This window comes from Camelus ferus, chromosome 18 (assembly GCF_009834535.1).
Source record: "Camelus ferus isolate YT-003-E chromosome 18, BCGSAC_Cfer_1.0, whole genome shotgun sequence".
NCBI lineage: Eukaryota > Metazoa > Chordata > Mammalia > Artiodactyla > Camelidae > Camelus > Camelus ferus.
Genome location: NC_045713.1, coordinates 33,574,927 through 33,595,645, shown reverse-complemented (window position 1 = coordinate 33,595,645; position 20,719 = coordinate 33,574,927). Strand labels below are relative to the sequence as shown.

General features: G+C 53.7%; 2 protein-coding genes across 4 annotated transcripts in view; one reads left to right on the top strand and one right to left on the bottom strand.

Annotated features, from left to right (window-relative positions):
* The window catches only part of VPS35L (VPS35 endosomal protein sorting factor like), a 109,100-nt gene extending 105,142 nt beyond the window's left edge, over positions 1–3,958 (top strand). Inside the window, exons 30-31 of the mRNA XM_032460944.1 lie at positions 2,561–2,707; positions 3,392–3,958. Of these exons, the coding sequence (XP_032316835.1) occupies positions 2,561–2,707; positions 3,392–3,490 (246 nt within the window). The 3' untranslated portion in view covers positions 3,491–3,958. The remainder of the gene's footprint in view (positions 1–2,560; positions 2,708–3,391) is intronic.
* Positions 3,959–4,543: 585 nt separating this feature from the next.
* Positions 4,544–20,703, bottom strand: KNOP1 (lysine rich nucleolar protein 1). 3 transcript variants are annotated; one of them, XM_032460937.1, is made up of 6 exons: positions 20,617–20,666; positions 19,959–20,033; positions 16,990–17,909; positions 14,134–14,202; positions 10,873–10,950; positions 4,544–8,632 (listed from the first exon to the last, which is right to left on the bottom strand). In XM_032460937.1, exons 3-6 carry the CDS (start codon positions 17,905–17,907, stop codon positions 8,321–8,323), a joined length of 1,377 nt encoding a protein of 458 aa, XP_032316828.1. In that variant the 5' UTR covers positions 17,908–17,909; positions 19,959–20,033; positions 20,617–20,666; the 3' UTR covers positions 4,544–8,320. The 3 variants fall into 3 exon arrangements, with proteins under 3 accessions (XP_032316828.1, XP_032316827.1, XP_032316829.1); XM_032460936.1 differs by lacking the exon at positions 19,959–20,033 and having other exon boundaries at positions 20,617–20,703; XM_032460938.1 differs by lacking the exons at positions 19,959–20,033; positions 20,617–20,666 and adding an exon at positions 20,088–20,581.
* Between the last annotated feature and the right edge of the window lie 16 nt (positions 20,704–20,719).

The window sequence follows — 20,719 nt, the reverse complement described above, 5'->3', positions numbered from 1 at the left end:
GCTGTGCATTTAAAACACATTCGAATTGAGCTTGTAGGAAAAAATGCTGGAAAAGATACAGAATAATGAAATAGCCAGTGAGCTATCGTCTCCCTTGTTTGACTTTCTGAAACTCTCTCCCGCTTCAGTGAAGTGTAGTTAAAGGGCCTCTCTCGGGGAGACTTTTCAAGTTGGATTTGAGAGAATTTTCTATTAGTGAGGACCTCTAGATCTGAGCAGAACACAGGGGGTCCTCCTGTTCCCCAGGCATCAGATGAGGGCCAGTTTAAAAGGCGAGCAGCACGGGCTGGAGCCCACTGGATGATGTCTGCCCAGGCTCCCAACTGGGACGGAGCTCACTGACCAGAGGAACCCAGAGCGGGCAGTTGCTAGCCAGTTAATGAGTCGGTGCCAGGTAGGTGCCACCTTCTCTCCCCGTGTCCGCCGGCTTGGGACTGGGCAGCTGGACCCCACTCCTTGACGGCCGTGCTGTTCAGTCGGCTCGGCTGCTTCTGCGACGTCACCTGGCCCGGGCTATTGCCGAGGCAGGCTCTTCAGTCACTCAGCCACCCTCACCCAGCTGCATCGGAAGTTGCTCCTGGGCGGCTCATTGTGCTGTTTCCTCCTCCACTGGAGGAGGGGCTATGTTGGCTTAGCAGTTAGCACAGTCTGCTACTCCGTGGGCTCCACACGGGGAAGGATGGTTGGATGATGGACAGTTGGTAGGTTGGTTGGGAAAAGTATGTATTGATGTAAACCACATCACACCATTCCTACTTCCCTGGGTGAAACTGTGCAGGTGCATTGGGCAGACCTCTTAGCCGCTTCAGAATTTGGATCCCTAATGTGATGCTCACCGTGGGTGTATGGCTAACCATGGGTCTATCTGATAAACTGGAGAGGGCCATGGGAGGCTGTGGGTGCCAGCACGGGCTCCAGAGTTGGATGGCTGGACCTCAGATCCTCCCTCCGCATTTGCTGGCTGTGGCCCCTGAGCAAGTGCCTGAAGCTTTCTGACCTTCGAGTGCCTTATCTGCAAAATGGGCGTGCTCTGGTTTCCTGTCACGGTTTTAAGTCTCCACAGACTTAAAATAGCCCTCATTTCTGATCTTACAGTCTGGCGGGTCAGAAGTTGTGATGGTTGGGCCGGTTTCTCTGCTGTGGGTTTCCCAAGGCCAAAATGAAGGTGCTGACCGGCTGACTCTTACCGGGAGGCACTGGGAAGAACCCACTTCCCAGGTCATGTGAGTCGGTAGACTTCAGTTCCCTGTAGTTTAGGACTGAGACCCTGTTTCCTTGCTGGCCGTTGGCTATGGGTGGTTCCTTGGCTCTCAGCTTCCTTCTTCCATCTTGAAAGCCAGCACTGGTGGGTCATGTCCTTCTCATGCTTCGAGTCTCTCTGGTTTCCCCTTCAGCCTCATCTTTCCTCGTCTGCTGCTTGCCTCTGTCTCCAGCCTGAGAAAGTTCTCTGCTTTTTAGGGCTCAAGTGATTGGATTGGGCCCACCCAGCTAATCCAGGATTATCTCCCTAAGGTCCATACCCTTAATTACACCTGTAATTAAGTCCCTTCACAGCAGCACCTGGATTAGTGTTTGAATAACCAGGGGCCAGGGATCCTGGAGGACAGCTCTAGAATCCTGCCTACCTACCAAGGGCTGCTGTGAAGATTCAGTGAGTCGTGTGAAGCACAGAGCATCATACCTGGCACTCTGTAAGGGCTCCCTGCCCGTTAGCTGCCAAGGAGCAAAGCAGATGCTCGAGGCTCCTGGCAGCCCTGATGTCTGCAGTGCCAGCCCAGAGCGCCCAGCAGGGATATCACAGGCCACACAGATGTGTGGTCTGACCTGGTCCCCTGTTAAGGCTCACCTGTTGGCTTGGACTGTCCCTGGTGCCTTTGTTTACCTCTGGGAGCTGGTAACCTTTCTCCTGGGCCTGTACCGTTTTGGAGGTTTTCCCTTTTTTGTCTTTGCCATGAAAAGCTGGGGTTCAGGTTTGTTCTACTCTTGACATTTTGGTTAGACTTTCCTTGTTTGAGTACCTTTCACATCAGATTATTTAGCAAGAGAGGAAAGATCTGGTGTTAGGAGTATAGAATGGTTCTCAAAAGCTGGGCATGGGCACCAAGCCTCGGGGACCATTAACATTGTTCATGGGGAGCTGGCTTTGGTCTTCATTACCAGCACCCAGAGGGCGGGAAGAGTGACTGAAATTTTGGGTGGCCTGAGGACACATCAGCCTTTCGGTTTTCACTTGTACTTGCATTAAAGCAAGAAGGCCCATCACTGCGGGGTTCAGTTTCATTCCTTGACCCCACGGAGCGCTGAGTCTCATGAGCGCATCACTGGCTTCTGCTTCCAGTCCACGGGAGATGCCCACGTGGGAGGCACAGAGCAGGGCTTCACTCTGTGAGCTGGTGTCACCTTAACTGTCCTACAGCCGAAGCAGCTGGGACTCGGGGAGGCTAAGCAGCTCACCCTCCAGAAGATCTGTAGTAGAGCTGGCCCTGGGACCCAGGGCCACGCCCACGCTGAACCGGGCCTGCGCCCCGGCGCCGGGAGTAACCTCCCTTTTCTGTTTCAGGCCCTGAAGCGCCAGAGCGCCTTGGGCCTCTCCTTCTTCAACAGCATCTTGGCCCACGGGGACCTGCGCAACAACAGGCTCAACCAGCTCTCCGTCAACCTGTGGCACCTGGCCCAGAGGCACGGCTGTGCAGACACCAGGACCATGGTGAGGCACTCGGGGTGGGGGGCCTCCCCAGGCACGGGTATCCTGGCCAGCGACACAAGCCCACAGGCCGGACACAGCTGGCCCCAACACGGCGTCAGGGCCTGGACATCAAACGGCCCCAGTCTGCCCTTCTAGAAAGGCGCCTGGCCCTACAAAGTACAGACGGCTTTCCATATCTGCAGGTCCCACATCCTCGGATTCAACCAACTGCAGATTAAAAATATTCAGGGGGAAAACAATTCTGGAAAGTTGCAAAAAGCAAATCCAGAATTTGCCATGTACCAGCGACTGTTTACATACCATTTACATTGTGTTAGGTATTGTAAGTAATCTAGAGGTGACTTCAACATACGGGAGGATGTATGTAGGTTATATGTAAATACTACACCATTATATATGAGAGATTGAGTAGCCTTGGAGTTTGGTATCAGTGGGGGGTCCTAGAACCAAGGGAGGACTGACAGTATTAAGAGTTAGTTCCCGCTGAATAAAAACCACACATACGGAAACATCAGTCATTCCTGGTGATTTTAAGAGCACGTTGTAATCTAAGGAGTCTCATTTAAAAACTGGTTTCTTCTGCCTTCTCTGCTAAGAAAGCATAAGCTGGTTTGTTGGAGCCTTGGGCCCCAAGGATAGAGAAGTACGAACAGAAAGGAGATGAGTCTTTCTCTTCGCTCCTAGGTGAAGACCCTGGAATACATCAAGAAGCGAAGCAAACAGCCAGACATGGGGCATCTGACCGAGCTGGCCCTCAGGCTTCCTCTGCAAACACGGACCTGACCCCAGGAGCCCTGGTGCCAAGTCCAGAAAGACCTGTTTTGCTTTTCTTTTCTCTTTTTTTTTTTTTTTTTTATACACATGCAGACTGGTTTAAGCTCTGGCCTCTACCCAGATGATTCTGACAGTGAAGTGGGAACTGTCAGAGCATGCAAAGCCAATCCTGTTCACCCAGCACAGCGCCTGTTTCTTTGCACAAGTGGCCTTCAGACTGGCCTTAAGGGAGAAACAGAAGAATGCAAGTAACATCTTTCTCTTCTGGAAGGTGTTTTTTAATTGGGAAAAGAACTCTGAAAAGCAATCCACTCTGAAAGAGCCACTGTGCCCACTCCCTCATTTGCTTTCTATCAAAAGCAGCTCTTGACTGGGTTCAGAATATGTTAGTGGATTAAAGGAAAAAGCAAGGTTAAATATGAGACTCCCCGTGACTGGAAAATACACTGTAACTGAATAAACCTCCTGAAGCAGTTATGTTCATGACTGTTCATTTAATTACTGCTGACTCTCATCCAGAAGACAGTGTATCTAAACATACTGCCTGGTTTGCTTTGCAGCCGTAATTCTAAACGGCATATGAGTCTGTCTACTTCCTTACCAGTCTGGGGGGATCTGATCCTTGTGTACCACTGACGAGCTTCCACTGGCAGTTTATTTTCAGTCAGTAAGAGCCTTAATATTGTTGGTGGTGACTCAGCCTAGAACCCCTTGCTCAGGAAATGCATGCAAGTTGTGAACTGGAAGTGCCCCTGAGCCGTCCTGCTTTTGGAAGTATACGCTGGACCTAGACTGCATTTCACCTCTCCTCTGCGAAACGCTCCATTACAGTTCACACGGTGACAGTGGCTAAAATAATTTTTTTACAAGTTACATAAACTCACATTTTAACTGAATAGGACCAAGCATATGCTATGGATTTTCTGGCCAGCTCAACAGTGAACCCCCCTTCCCACGCACCCCCATACAAGAATTCTGTTGAGAAAATGGCATTCGTCAAAGGACAGTGGGGACTGAAGGAGGCCCCTTGACTGAACAAAACACAGGCATTCAGAAAGCATGGGCGTTGCTCAAATATCCCCAAGGGGCCTTTATTTCACAAAGCTATTTCCATGAAAATGATTTCATATGCCACTTTTAATCTGATACTATTCAAATGAACAACTGGCAGGTTCACAAATGATGCACTTGCACTTCGTCATTTCTTCCACTTTGAGGCTGTCTGTGCCGGCGTCGGTGCCCAGGCCTGAGTCAGTGGGGTCTTAATGCCCTTCCATTAACCTGGACTTGGACCCTGACATCAGGTCAGGTCTACATTACAGCAAAGGAGCTTCTGAATCACCCGCCACCTGGCCAGGTGGAAGCTTAGATCTTCTACACTCTTGTGTACTTTCCCCCAGCCCGTTCGTTACTCAGATAATTAGCCACGGCCTTCATGGGATGAAGTCTACTATCGTGAAGGATGATGGAACGATTTTTAAGTCCAAAAATTTTAGGAAATGAGGTAAAAATGAGGAAAACTTCTCATAAGACCTGTATTAGTTTTCTGTTGCTGCTTTAAATTACCACACACTTACTGGCTTAAAATGGCACGGTTTTAGCACCTTGCAGCCCTGCCACTCTGAAGTCCAAATGGTCTCAGTGGGCACACCTTCAAAGTGAAGGTGCTGGCTGGGCTGCGTCCCTTCTGGAGGCTCGGGGGAGACACAGTGTTCTCGCCTTTTCCAGCTTCCAGAGGACACCTGCATCCCTTGGCTGTGGCCCCTTCCTCCCGCTTCAAAACTACTGATAGCTGTGTTTCTTCCAAGTCTCTTCTTTTGTCTCCCTCTTTTAATCCTGGATTGCCTGGGTGGGCCCAGTCTAATCTTATTAAGGTCAACCGGTTAGCAACCGTAATTCCATCTGCTACCTTAAACTCCCTTTTGTTTTGTGGACCAGACTCACAGATTAGGACATGGACATCTTCGGGAGAAATTGTTACTCTGACCACAAGTCTGAACAGCCCTAAGTTTGTACAGCTGAACACACGATTTTTAAGGGGAGAACCATGTCTACCTGGCAAATACTTCTGACAGGCCAGTCTAGTTGTGGAAAGGGGGCCTAGTGGGCTAAGGCAGGATGGCAGGAATCACCCCAAGGAATACAGTGGTTAAGAATCATGAGGTTTTGGGGGCAGCTGGATGAAGACAAGTATACAGATGGGAGGAGCTTGCATAGAGGAGGGGCAGTGAGAAATCCCCAAGGGAGAAACAGCCAACAAGTTTGAGAACAGGTATGTTAAATATTGAGCTAAGACCTTGGCTCTGCTTAGATACCAGACCTCTCCCTCCCACTTCTCCCCGATTCTGAGTAAAAATCCAAAAACTGCCTTGCTCCAGTGGAGGTAGGCTGTGTTCTACACGGAGTCAACAGATGAAGAACATGGGAAATCACAGCAAAAAACCTTGCAGCTTACAGCGGGCTCTGGACATGGCAGGAGGGCCGGGGGTGACTCAAGCCAGTGTTGTTTAATTTACAAAAGGACAGAGGCCCAGTGAACATCAGCTCAGAGTGAACACTCTCAGGACTGCGGGCGGCTGCAGGGCAGGTCCTGCCTCCAAAGCCACAGTGGTCCGCACCCCCCAGGGCAGCCCAGACAAGGCCGAGCCCAAGCTGAGGACACCTGGCGTCTCGCTATCCCGGCTGCCCAACCTTCTCGCAGAGCCTGCTTCAGAACAGACTTTAATAACCCTGCCCAAGCAAGCAGAATGCCTCAGCCAACGGTGACACTCAGCTAGAAAGTCGCATCCCATCACACAGAGACTGCTTCCCCTAAACAGCAAGAGGAGAAAGGCCTGACCCTCACGCCCGAATGAGAGCTGTCGCCGTGGGGTAGGCTGGAGGACAATCGCTCAGCCACTCTTAGAATCACCCAAGAGAAGGCTGAGCAGTCCCTCCTGATGAGCTGAGCAGGACCAGACTGTAGCGTGCTCCCCCGGCAAGATAAAAACGGCAAGAGAAGCAGTGGCTGGTTCCCATTTACACTAAGCAAGTTCCTCTGGTGCTGATCAAGACTGGGAGATGTATTCCCGTCACGACCGGAGGTGCCCTGAAGAGCTGACTCAGATGCAGAGCCTCGCTTTCTAGGCATTATTAGATGGCCGCTTCCATTGTGTCTCTTAGGGCTGAATCCTCGGAGGGCCAAGTTCACGTTCTGCGGGAGGCAGCCCCCTGGATCGCTGCTAGCCCAGTGTGGAGGACTCTAGACCAGGCCAGTGCTTGGTGGTCAGGGCGCAGGCAGGCCTGCCTCACCACCGCCCCGTGGGGCAACAGTGCACCCATGCTGGCCTCGCCAGCATCCACACCTCAGTCCTTCCTGGCTGGGCCCTGAGTCTCCCTCCACGTGCCAGGGGCTGGCTCAGGAATAGGTATATGACCCACTGCTGGGCAATGAGTTATGACAAAAGGTCTCTTGAGGGGCTTCTGGAAGTCTCCTTGAACCGTAAGATTTTTCTTCCTCTTCTGAAATGAATGGTCTAGCGTACTGATATGATGCCTGGAATTGCTAGTCATTTTTCTACCAGCCTGATGAAGCCAGCACTGAGGACGGAGGAGCAGAGAGACAAAGAATGTTCCCTCATGAGGAGCTGAATCAATCCCTACAACAGACCCTCCTGCCACGTGAGAGGCTGAGTCCCTGGCTGTCTAGGCCGGCCTGAGACAGGACGCCTGTGGGGGCCGTTCAAGCCAAATGACGTGAAAAAGGCCCAATCAGAACTTACACGGTGGGAAGCGCGATGCTGGGTGCATGGAGGTGGTGGCCATGTGTCGCTCAGGTCACGGAACCTGGAGCTCTGGGAGGCTGGCTGGACAGTCAAGCCTGGGAAACACTGTTCCCACTGCTTAGGAGGCAACATCCTGTCTTCCCCGCGTGTCCTGCCTCCGGGCACCTGACCTCCTCCACAGATGGCACCTGGGAGTCTCTTCCTTGTGACTGAAAAGAGTCCAATAAACAAATCCCTGGGAACGCATCTGTCACGGGTTCACGCGAAGGGCTAATGAGCTGCTGTCTAAAATGCCTCGTTCACAGTCCTGCTGAAGGAAAAAGACTAAATCCAACCACAGCACAGGGAAGCAGGGCAAAAGGCAAGACTGGTTTAGAAATACTTCGAAGCTCAGCCACACCTGCCAGGTGGCAGTGCAGACACCTCTGTGCCTGTTGCTACTCCAAGAAGGGAAAGGAAAGCGAGCTTCCTTGCCCCCCTTTACATCAGCCCCACTTCCTGTTTGAGATTCCGACATGCAATAAGCTTGTTTCTCAAAAGACATTTTAAGCCCCAATGAGTATTCTGGGTGACATTCTCGAGAGGGGACATTCAGAATACTGAATAGTGGCGCAGGACTTGGGGCACAAAAGTACTTGGCACTTAACTGGTTGGGTGACCCCAGGCAACTTTATTACTTCCTCCCTGAACCTCGGTTTCCTCATCTATAAGATGGGGATGATAATAGCACCTGTTTCATAGTTATGAAGATTAAATACATTAATGCAAGGGAGACACTTCACTATGTGCCTGGCACACACTCAGCACTCGACAAACGTTAGCTATTCCTACGTACACACACCGCAGGACGAACGGATGGAACGCTTCACACAGCACACAGGCGGTTTAGCCCCTCACACGATCTCCTGGCTCCTGAAACCTGAGCTGCCCTCACCCCAGTCCGTCCAGGCGCGACAACATAGTTGCCCTTAATCTCTGCAGGAGTTCGATTCCAGACAACTGTCCTGTGGCTTTCATCTGCATAACACAACAATAAAAGCAACTGTGGCTGTTCTGGGGGACAGGGCAGTAGCGTTTAATCTTCAAACTTGATTGACTTGGACGCGTTCCTGTCAATGTAGAAGACCTTGCCCGGGGCAGGGGCGAAGCCGAGGCCTGCCCCGCGGCTGGCCTTCCAGCTCAGGGCCCGGTCGTAGTCCTGCTGCAGGTTCTGCTGCAGGGTGTCGGCCGCCTTCTTGCTCAGAGCCATGTTGGGCCTTCTGGTCGTGCTGGGGGGGCGACTGAATGAAGGGGACAGATTTTTAAAGCCCCCCATGAGTTTGAGAAATTTCAGTTTCTGTTCCTCGTTTGCAAAACCAGCAGTATCCCATTGGCCAAACTGAGTTCCCTGTGGTGAGAGGAAACAGGTGGTCACTTTCCAGGGTTCCAAAGCCCTTTCCCTTCCCCGACCCCCAGCTGCACCGGGGAGGGGCCAGACGCCCAAGCCCTCCCAGAGCAGCAGGCCCAGCGACCGTCCTGACCCCAACCACAGCCCTCGGAGCAGCACCGCTGGGCCCACCTCACTGACGAGGAAACGGTGGTCTGCGGCTAACCGGGGGCACTTCTAACCCTGCTGGAACTCCATCTCGGGCCTGGCCCACACCAGGGCTGCCTGTCTGCTGACTCCTCCCCCAAGTTCGTGGCAGACTGTCACCTCACCAGGTGGAGGAGGGCAGGTGCTTCTCACAGCAGCTTGGCTGTTACGGCAGGAAGGGAGTGGAGGCCCCGAGAGGTAAAGGGTCACACAAGTTGCAGGCTGAGCCAGCCCAGGAACTTGGGGGTTCCACTTCCTTTCCAGGGCACTCTACAACCCAGGGCACACATCTCCCGTGTTCAAAAAAATGCAAGACAGCCTCTCAGGGCCGTGGCCTAAGAGCAGACCCCTTCCCCCCCAGGTCTGGGCAGAAGCAAGAAACCCAGCTCCCCTTGAAGACTACAGCTTTGAAGACTCAGAATCAAGCCCCGTGTGTGTGGCCCTGGTCAAGTTACCTAACCTCTCTGAGCCTCAATGTCCTCATCTATGAAACGGGGGTGCAACACCCCCGACAGGGCCTCAGTGAGGCTCAAATCAGGGTCTGTACCGACACCCAGAGCACGATGCTTGGCTCAGCTGAAGCGGAGAACTGTGGTTCCCCCCCTGCACCCCACTGCTGACCCATGCTGCCTGGGGACTTTCTGCTTGTTTCTAGGTCAGCTTTGGGAGAATAAAGACCAGTCGCTACTACCACTGCCTGGAGTGAACCGGTGACAATTCTTCCAGCTTCACAGTGGCCCAGATAACAGGCATACTGGCAGCGGCCCAGGCCTGCAGTTTCTAGAATGAGAGGCCACCTGAGACAGCCCCACACTGGGCCTGAGGAGAGCACCGCCAGGGGCTGGCTGCTCAGTGAGCCAGCACTTCGGAGGGCTGCTGACCCCTTAGAGGGACCCTCAGCCAGTCCGGAATCCCCACCGCGTGCCTCAGCAGTCAAGGGGCCCCGGGCCCCAGGAGGCAGTGCCACCTAAAGCATCCCCAGAGGACGGATCCCAGCCTCCAGCCCAGGGATGGCCCTCCTGTTCCCAGGCTCCCCGCAGGGGTAGCCTCTGGGCCAGTGCTCTGCAGGACCGGCCCTGTTTCCTGCCTTCCTCACTGAATCAGGGAGTCCCATCAGCTCTGCTCAGCTCAAGAGGATGGAGAGAAAGGAGACCCCAGAGGGGTAACACATAACCAGGCCCACCCCCAACTCCATGGGGCCAGCGTGCACGTCCCGTTGTACTGATGTGGAAAATGAAGCCCAGAGAGGGGAAGGTACTCACCAGGAGTCTCAAACTGGAAAGTGGAAACTAGAAAACTAGAAAGCCAGGAACTGATCTCAGGTCTTCTGGTCCAAATTAACTGCTCTTTCCTGTGTTATGCTGTGGAGGCTTCACACAGTGCAAGGCTTCCCATCACCTGGGCCCTCTCTCCCAAATCCAATCTATGCTAGGCGGTGAAGCTGCTCTCCCCTCCGCCCCACCCCCGGCCTCAGGCCTGCAGGCTGGGCCTCCCACCCCAGCCTTCAACCTCTCCCACATCGACGCCCTCCAGCAGTGCCCACGTTATAGCCCCGGCCCCGTGGCCCACCGCCCCCCTCGACCCTCTCTTCAGCCTGGCCTTGTGGTGCCCATGCTGTACACCACCCCCAACCAGCCCCATCTCCTAGGGCCCGCCTGGCTTGGAAACCTCCCATTCCAGCTGGCCCTTGAAGCCAGGCCTGAGAGAGGCCTGCCACAGCCCCCTCTCACTCTGCCTCCTACCCGGCCCCAGCAGCCTTCTGAGGGCACCAGCCATTGCTGGACAGCTCATCATCAGCGTCCCTGGCGACTAATGCCTAGGCCACCCTGCCCGTCCAGAGCCAGAGACAAACGTCCAGGCTGCTTATCTCGCGCGGCCAGCTCTCTGGGAGGAAGGGAGTCAGCTCAGGACAAGCTCTGCAGCAGAGGGAGCCAGCTGGTGGGCTGGGGCTGCCTCGGGCCGGATGATGTCCCTGTGCTGAGCCCCTCCGGCCGCAGGGAGAGGAGGGGCCGGGAGGCTGAAGCACCACTCCCGGAGCCCAGCAGCACACTTACTGTCCACTTCTTGGTGTCAGAAGCTTCTGTTTTGCCTGACTCACGATCGATCTCTTCTTGCAAGGCCTTTCGCCTCACCTGAGCAAGTGAAAGGAAAGCAAAGAGGGAAATGACAGGCGTTTTCCTCTGAGCTTCTAACCCAGGACAGAGACAGGGCGGGGCATGGGGTGGGAGCAGCTTTACTCTGCTGCAAAAATACCCTCTAAGCATCCTTGACCTAAAGCACGCAGGCCTCATTCATCCTTGTTTTTCATTCCTTAGGAATGAACCTTCCCAGACACTGAAGTTTATCCACCTTCAGCATTAGAACTCTTTTTGTTTCTAACAGCCATTTTGGGTGGCAACTTTCCCAAAACACACTGCCCGAAGCCCTGCCTGCACAGAGGGTGCTGGGGTTAACTTTCTTGCTGACCGCATCATTTTCTAGAAAGAACACAGGCTGTGGTCTGAATAGTCTGAATCCTAGCACTGCCATTAACTAGTTGTGTGACCTTTGGTAAGTCACTTCATCTTTCTGTACTGTTCTGTTTATCTGCAAACAGATGGAAACATCAGGTAAGCTGGAGGATAAAGAGGAGACAGAGAACGGTGCTTTACAATAAGACACTGATAACAAGAATCATATTATATATATAAATATAACGTTATCATCCCCAGTCCCAGCACAGAGCTCCAAAAACCTTTGGAATTCCCTAAGTGCAGAGAGGAGCACGGTGTCTTTTGTTATGTTAATGAGGTGACTTTCAGAGGCAACTTTAAGATGGGGGCTGCAGGCCAGGAGGACCAACCATGTGACCGGAGGGTTGGAACACTCAGAACTATCCCCCTGACCTCTGGGGACAGGAGACAGCTGGAGGTTGAGCCTCCCACCAAATAGCCAGGGATTTAGTCAATCGTGTCTAGGTAACGAGACCTCCATGAAAACCCACAAGGACGGGATTCAGAGAGTTTCTGGGTTGGTGACACTGGAGGTTTGGGGAGGGTGGAGCTCTCAGAGAGCACATGGAAGCTCCAAGCACCCTCTCACACACCCTGCCCTGTGCATCGCTTCCATCTGGCTGTCCCTGAGTAAGATCCTTTTATAATAAAGCCGAAACTAGTGAGTAATAGGTTTCTCTGAGTTCTGCGAGCCGCTCTAGCAAACTGACTGAACTGAGGAGGCCTTTGGAACCTCTGATCTATAACTGGTTGATCAGAAGCAGAGATGACAACCTGGCTTGGGAATGATATCTGCAGCAGGGGGTGGGAGTTGGGGGCAGTCTGATGGAACTGAGCCCTTCACCTGAGGGGTCTGACAGTGTCACACTGAGCTGAACTGTAGGACACACAGCTGGGGTCAGAGAATTACTTGGTGTGGGAGAACCCGGCCCCATGTTAAACTGCTGCGTGCAGAACGCAGAGCCTGAGGTGGCCCCGGCACACAGGAGGCACACCTCATACGCTGTAGCTAGTGTGGCTCAGCCCACAGTCAGCGCACCGATGACCCTGCTGTTCAACACGGAAGCTTCCAGGGCCTTATCCTTCCTCCCAAGGGCTCAGGTGTAACTTCAGCTGTCCCTTTGGTGGCCCTGCCCCCTCTTGTCCAATCTGCCACGGGCAGCCAAACGAGGTGGGCATTTATCGAGTTCAAAAGTACGTAAAACAACTCCAAGAGACAGCTGCAGGCATGAGAGCGAGAACGGTGGCGTATTCCCACATGGGGTCCCACTGCCCACGCGGAACGTATGGGTGTGCGCTTACTGGAGCCGACAGTTCACCGGCTAAATGACAGAAGTTAAAGGAGCAGTGTATACAGCAGGGCTGAACAGTGCTTTACAATCACACAGATGTGCAGTTACAAAGGGAAGGTTCGGAAGAGTGCAACAACAAAGGGTGTGCAGCGATCACCATTCGGGGCAGGATCTTAGGTTGCTTTCTTCCGCTCAATGTTTTACCATAGTGAACTTTAATTACTTACGGAAAAAAGAGAGGGAGAAGTGGGACAGAAAATTTCACTCACACTGAGATAATCTGTCACCCGAAATGGTTAGAAGTTTTCTTGAAAACCCTAAAGTGTTTAATAGGCACAAATACACAAGAAGCAGAGAGGTGGTTGGTGGGCCCTGCCTGCATGATGTGCACAGGCCAGGCATTGTGCTGTGACCCGAGTGGCCAAGGACACCTGGAGAAGGAGCTGAGGGGAGGGGCTGGGCCTGGAGTTGAGGCCCCACCTCCGTTCTTTCTGCATGGCCCCTGCGGGGTCCTGCAGCCCTGGTCCTGGCAAGCCACAGGACTAGGACCTGCAGGGGAGCTCTCGTTTCGGGGGGGGGGGGGCGTGCTCTGTGCCAGGCCAGGACTAGGCTCTGTCAGCATCATCCTACTGGTCCTCACGGCCCCTCTGTGACACCCCCTCCTCCAGGGAGAGGGTCCCCAACTCCCCAAAGGCATCAGGTATGGAGGTAACGTGGCACCTTGTAGGGCTCCCTCCTCACACTCGGCTCACTTGTAAGCACTCGCTCTGTTTCTCTTTCTCTCCTGGAGGAGCAGGGCCACGACACAGGGGCTGTCTCCATGTCACACCCTGCTGCTTCTCTCCAGCAATCACTTGCTGACACAGCGTGAGGACGCAGGCAGGTTAACAGCTGCCACTTACTAAGCACAGGTCTCAGGTAGGCCCCTGCTGAGTGCCTCCCAAACCCGGCCTCGCGTGACCTTCACAGCCACCGATATGAGGGTCGGGACGTTAGTGACTGCCAAAGGTCAGTCCAAGGCCACACCTATGTGGTTACTATGCTGTCCTGACAGGCCTTGGGCTCCAGGAACATAAAAATATCCTAATTCCAGAAAGTCCAGCCCCCATACAGGATCTGGGCACAACAGAAGCAGAAGCTTGTCCACAATAGAACAACTTCTCCAAACGTTCCTCAGTCGAGGCCAGGGGGTGGTAACGCGGGGGCCTGGCTGAGCACGTGTTCCCCGCTCTACTGCAGCTCCCCAGGACACGTCCCCTTCTCCTCCTGCAGGGGTGACCGGGAGGAATGCCTCACCTGGGATTCTGAATGACCAGATGGCCCCTCAGCCAAAGCTATGGCAGCGAAGGGGTCTCCCAGCATGAAGCAGGGGAGGCCATGAGCTCCTGTCCAGCGGAGGTGTGCCAGAGGCTGGCCTGGTGGCCTCTGGACTCCCTGACACCTCTGGGCCCAGGACCTCGTGGCCTGGCAGGAGGCGAGAGCGAGTCTGGGGTAGGAAGACACATGGGAAGGGGTGAGGACCGGGCCGTACCTGGTCTATGTGTGTCTCGTCCATGTTGCCTTTCTTTTCCAACACCACCTCTAAGTCTGTGTCGGGCTCCTGCACGAGAGGGCAGAGTGAGTCAAGTGGACCACGGCCTCTGGCTCAGCATCCCAGCCGGGTGCGATCGCGGGAGCCCAGAGAAGACGGGAGACCGCAGCCCTACCCCAACCCCCACCACCCACAGAACCCCTGACAGCCCTTCTCTTCCACAGTTCTCCCCCACAGTTCTCCCCGACTCTCCCCTCGACCATGGCACTGACTCATTTGACAGATGAAGATACTAGGGCTCAGAGAAGCGAAGTGGCTACCACGAGGTCACCCCTACAGCTCAGGGTCAGGGCCAACACTAACCCAGGCCTGGAGCACAACCCTTCCTGCCAGATGTCACCTCACTTCCCAGGGTAACATCAAATCAGCAAGAGGAGAGAGGCTAAGGTCCCCACCGATGCCGGGAGGCGGGCTGGCAGGGGCCAGAGAAGGCAGAGGTGGGGGCCCTGCAGCAAACCCAAACTTCCCCCGTTCTCTCCTTCCTACTCCCCCTGCACCCCCATGTCCTGGCCGGCGCCTTCTCTGCTGCCTGACTCCTGCTTCCCCACCCCCCACGCAGCTCGATCCCACACAGCACCTAGGGTCCACCTTCAACTTACCTGATGTTCTGTGTCAATCATATCTCAACTAAAAAGTATTAATATAACAAACTCAAGAGCATCACATCACCCCATTCCCCCAAAACCTTTAGGGGCTCCCATCTTGTTTACATGACAATCTGGCTCTGCTGCCCCAGCCTCTTTGCCCCCCCAGGGCCTTTGCACCTGCCACTCCCTCTGCACAGATGGCCCAGCCTTTATAGGTCTCAGCTCCCCCGCAGTCCTTGCCAGGCCTGCCCTGACCACGCTCACACAGACCACACTCTCTCAGTGGCCTCAGCCCCTGTGGGACCCGCGGACAGCAAGACCTTGGGTGGGCCACTCTCCCCAGTCCTTCAGCAGCGACATCCACCACATGTCCTGCATCCTCACTTCAGCTGTGCTCTGCCTGGCACCCAGCGTCACATGTGATGAGCCCAGGATGGCTCTGTTCACTCATATCATGTGCTGGGACCCTGAAGATGCGTGGCACGTCCTGACTCCATTGGCTGTGCTGGGGAACAGAGTCCCCATCACGGGAGACACTGAGCAGAGGGACTAACTACCTTTCACTGGGCTCCTGGGAGAAGGGATTTTAGATTCTGATGGGGGTTGGGCTGCAAGCCTCTGGGGTTCCTCCTGGCCCCGAGAGTGTGTGAATAAAGGAAGCGACCAGTGAAACCTAGTCTCCTGGACCAGGGCAAAGCTGGAGAAATCCAGGAACCAGAACCATCTCCTGCGGGCTCCAACATGGAGGCTGCCCCCGCCTCCCCAACCCCATGTGGCCGAGCTGAGCGTGCGCCACCCTGTGACTCAGCTCAGGGGCTCATCCTTCAGTTGGCGCTGTTAACAGAGCCGTCGACTCTCGGCCAGGCCCGCCCCCTCATGGCAGCCATGACTCTTACTTGAGACCACAGGCCCGCAGCCGGTCTGAGGTCGCCCTGGTTGGTGCAGAGCTGCGAGGAGAACCCAGGGCTTGTTCGAATATAAAACAGTCATTCCTCTGGCCCTAATGATACCGGCGTCTACGCGAGTTTACACAGGGGGCTCCCGAGAAAGGAGAAAACCCCAAGTTCAGAAGCCACACTGGGTCTGAAGCCCAGTCCTGTCCCTTACCAGGTGACCTCTTTTGAGCCTCGGTTTCCTTGTCTGTTCAGTGGGGATAACCACAGCAGCGACCCCGTCAGATCAGAGGTAGGATTAAGCGGGTCACTACGAGCCCAGTGCCGAGCACACAGTAAGTGCTCGTGAAAGGCCAGCTCTGCTGGGAGTGGAATGGCGGGCCGGCACACACTGAGGACAGGAGCGGCGGCCTGGCCCTGGCGGTGGTACAGACAGGGGAGACGGGGGGGGGGCTGTGGGGTCCCTGTGCTCTGCCCCCCCCACCCAGGACAGAGACCACATCTGCTGCCTTCACAGGCTGTCATCCCTTCCCTTCCTCCTGGTAATAGGACCCTGGTTTTCCTCTCAGAAACTGCCTTCCCTGGTTAGAGACAGTGGGATTCAGGTGGGACTGCTACCCTCAGCCCCTCCCCACAGGCCTCAGATCAGGACTTCTGGCTTGTGTGACCCAGTCGAGATCTGGGAGAGCAGTGCTGAGACTTTTCCTGTAATCGTTTTGGAGGGCTGTCCTCCCTTTGCGGGTGGCTTAACGATCATGATGAAAGCCTGGAGCTGCTGGGACCATCCTGTCATGGGTTTGGGGTGGGGAGGAGCCTGTCTAAGATTAAAACCAGCATAGAAAAATACAAATCCCAGAGATGGGGAAAGCCACACAGGCATCTCCTGCGATCCAAATCTATTCCTAAATTGTGTATACAGAGCTCAGAAAGTAAGCTCAGATAGCTATGGACACCATGCTATCTCAAACTATTTGGTTTCTGAGTTTTGGACAGCAAGTGGCAAGTTTAGAGAGGGAAGGATCTACCTGAGAAACTTATCCCAATTTATCTAGCTGTTGCGCGCACATAGAGAGGACTTGGGTAGAATTCTGATAGCAAGGGATACCTGTATTATTGAGACTATTACACAAGCACCTGGATCCAGCCATACCTGAAGCTAGACAGCTTTTAACTTTTCTAGTTACATGTGTCATTAAATCCCCTTCCTGACTGAAGTCAGTTTAATCAGGGTTGAGGGCCTGTGTGTGCACACACACACTCCCAACTTCCACCCTTATTCTTCCCCAAAAAAAGTCCACTTTTGAAGGACAGCATACCTCCTCCCAAGGTTCTGCTGCTGCTCTGCTCTCCTGCTTCTTCTTCTTCTTCTTCTTCTTCCTCTTCAAAGTTGACTCCTCAATGCCTGTCTGTTCTGCTTTTTTCTTGGACTTCATTTTCTTCTTTGCAGGGGTCCTGGGGCCATCTCCTAGAGGGATGTATTCTGGAGCCTCGACTTTGATTGGCTTCTTTTTACTTCTTTTCCTAGAGCTGCTCTCCACAGACATGGAGAGCTTGGGGTGTCCCAGGGGGGTATCTCCCTCTTGATGGATTTTCTTTTTCTTCTTCATCTTCATGCTGTGTTCCTTGGGGCTCCCCTGCTTCCGTTTCTGCCCCGAGGCTGCCTGCTCCTCACCATCCTTCACTACTGAGCAAGTGTAGGGAGCATCCCCAGCCTCACAGCACCAAGGGTCCCTGGCTGAGATGGCTGTGGTTTCCTGACCCTTTTTCTCCTTCTTTTGTTTTTTGAGCTTCTTGCCAACTCTGGTCACCTCGTCACCTTGCCTGGGTTCTGGGGAGGTCTTCACCCTCAAGCCAGGGGACAAGGACTTCCTCTTTCCTTTTTTCTTCTCCCCACTGAGCTCGGATGGACCAAGCACCTGCTTCCCGGGGCTGGGCGACATTTCAGTCTGTCCAGCCCGTGATGTGGTCTCAGGTTCTAGGGGCTCTCCGCAGCCAGTGCTGTGACCCTTCTTTTTTTTCTTCTTTTTCTTCACTAAAGGCATTTCGGGTGCCGGCCCTTGGACCACATTCTTCGAGGGTGATGTGACTCTTGTGGGACAAACCTCAGCAGAATAAGTGTCACTGTTTAAAGCTGAGTATTGAGTCTCTGGTTCTTTGACTGCCTTCCTTTTCTTCTTCTTCTTTTTCTCTGGGAGCCCAAGGCCCAGGTCTCCTTTCTGGGTCTTAGTGATCATTCCTTAAAAAAAAAAAAAAAGTCCAAGTTACCCTACACCCTGAGTACATTTCAACTCGATATTGCTAAGAGTCACATTTCTTCCAGTGGATGGTCAAAAACACTAGGGGCTGGGAACATGGGCATGATCCCTGGGGAGCAAAGCAGGAATAGGATCGAGGAACTAGAATGGACTTTAAATTCTGGCAGCCCCAGGTTCAAAGCCAAGCTGCTCTCTCACCTTAAGCTAATCACCTACTCTCCCTGGGTCTTAACTTTCCCATCTGAAACTGGGGGGAGAGAACACTCCCTTCCCCCAAAAGGCTGTTGGAAAGAATAAACGATAATCTATGGGAAGTGCCTGGGAAGGTGGGGAGTGTGTTTTGGCACTGTTGATTCCCTTTCCTAACCTTCTTCCTTAAACCTCTAAAGCCTAGTCAGCGATTCAACAGAAATGTACCACGGCCTACCCCGTGCCAGCCACCGAGGCCTCACCCTGCCCTCGGGGGCTCACCTTCTATAGGATGAAGGGGACAGAAATCTTGAGACAGCTCTTCTTGCTGAGTCCCACCAGAGGCAGGAAATGTGCCACAGTTAACCCATTACCTTGGTTCATTCTAAGCAGCTCCTCTGCCTTGTGTCTGGAAATTAATTCCCTTGGCCTGCACCCAAGATGATTTACTCTCCTAACTACCTTCTCATGTGGCTAGACAGGAGAGCAGCAGCGAGGCACGGTGAGGAGCCCCAGCAAGGGCTGAGAACACCTGGGTTCAAATGGGGACTCACATACTCTTGCCACATGGTGCTGGCTTCTCCAGGCCCCAGTTTCCCCATCTATAAAAGAGGGACTGAATCAGACCACAGCACAGGCTGGCAGGGCAGGGGGGTGGCGTAGGCGGCCACATCCAGCCTAAAGGCATGTTTCACTGTTTTTAAATTTTCAAATTAATCGCCAACATTTAATGATTGGAAATGATACAAAGCAACCCAGAATGCCCAGGCTTTTGGAGGTGGGTAGAGAGGTGGGGGCATGTCAAGGAGGCACCTATGAAAAGGGGCTGGGCCCTCAAGTATACATCAGCTTCTGGCTGGACCACATCTCTCACTCGTCACCAGCCCAGTTCCTGATCCTTAAAACTAGATGACACGCAGCCACTCAGGGAATCCAGAAACCAATGTCCACTCACAGGTTTGGACAGAGGGGGGAAAGGACAAGAGCTTCGTCCTGCAGCTTTCCTCAGCCTCAAAGCCCAGAGGGTCCACACTGGATCTACCTTGCTCTTAGCTCCTTCAACGAGCCAGGCCAGGCCTGAAGTATAGTTCAAGTTCACTCATAACTCACCCCAGGAGGACCTAGAGGATCAACAGAACATCCTCTCATTTACTCCTGTCTTGTTTTCTACTGTATTCCTGGGGCCTAGCTCTGCACTCAACACATAGCAGGTGCTCAATAAATATTCACTGAATGAAGGAATGAATGCTAGAGATACAGAGATGAACAAAATAAAACACCTGCCATCAAGAAGCAGGCAGGTGTGGGTGGGAAAGAGGTGTGTTAACGATGATACAAAGGATCACAGCAAGCACAGTGGTGAGGTCCAAGTAACAGAGGTCATCTCATCGGGCCTATCAGTTGTCAGGAAACTTTCTGAAGAACATATTTCCAGCTTGGGCAGCTGCAGGATGATGGTGCTAATCCCTAGGACAAAGGAACTGAAGGTGGGGAGGTTGGGGGGCTGGAGGAGACAAGCCGGTTGGAAGAGATGCCTTGAGATAGCCAAGGGGAGATGCCGCGGTGGACAGGTGGATGTATGTATCAGTCTAAGGTTCAAAGCTGACATAAATTTAGGAATATATGGATGGTAAGCCTTAAATAGAATGAGCCTGAAACAGAACAGTAGGGAAGACTAACATTTAAATGGGTGGGCAGAAGAAGAGGGGCTTGCAAAGGAGGGGGAGAAGGTGCAAACCTGGAGAAGGGTGAGTCAAAGGTGCCAAGAGGGCCTCAGATGAAGGAATGGTCGAGATGGAATAATAACAAAGAAGCCAAGGAGAGGCTGTCAACTTAATCACCTTCTCTCCCTATTTCTGCGGTTCAGAACACTGTAGCATCCTCCTCTTGAGCACTGAATATCCTCCTCTTCAACCCTGCAACCCAAAAGTATTCATTCCTTCAAGAAGGGAAGAGGAAATGAACCTTACAGTATGTCTCCTGTGAACGCAAATGCTTTCTCCAAAAGCACTTTTAAATTCTTGGCGGTAGCTTCGCTAGGTTACCAAGGCTGTGAATAACCCATTACACAGACGTGCAAACTGAGCCCACAGGACTTTAATTTTCTTGCCCTGGGTCCCAAAGTCAGCAAGGGGCAAAACAAAGATTCGAAATCACACCGCAGAACTTCGGAGCCTGTGCTCCTGCATAATGGCACCAACACCCTACTTCCACTGCAGGAAGCAAGGGAGCCAGGAGGCGAGATTGCTGCTCCCTCAAAGTTTCGGCCGCGCAAAATCTTCCGCACAACCGCACACGGAGGGTTTCAGGCCCAGCTCCAAGGCGGGGGAACTTCCTGGAGGCGGCGGTCTCAGGCCTGGACGAGTGCACGCCGGCTACCGGAGGGATGTGGACCTGGAAGTGTAGGTCGCCCTCCGGTCCCGTGGCTCGCGCGCAAGTCCCCACGCCCAGTGTCCAGCCCCCTCGCCGCCCCGGCGGCGTCGCGCCCTCTGCACTCACCCGTAGGCCAAACTTCCCCGCCTCCACGTGAGAGCCCGCTCCGCCGTGACCCGGAAGTCAGCCTCGACTCGCTGGCCCGCCCCTGCGAGACGCAGCTCCTTCC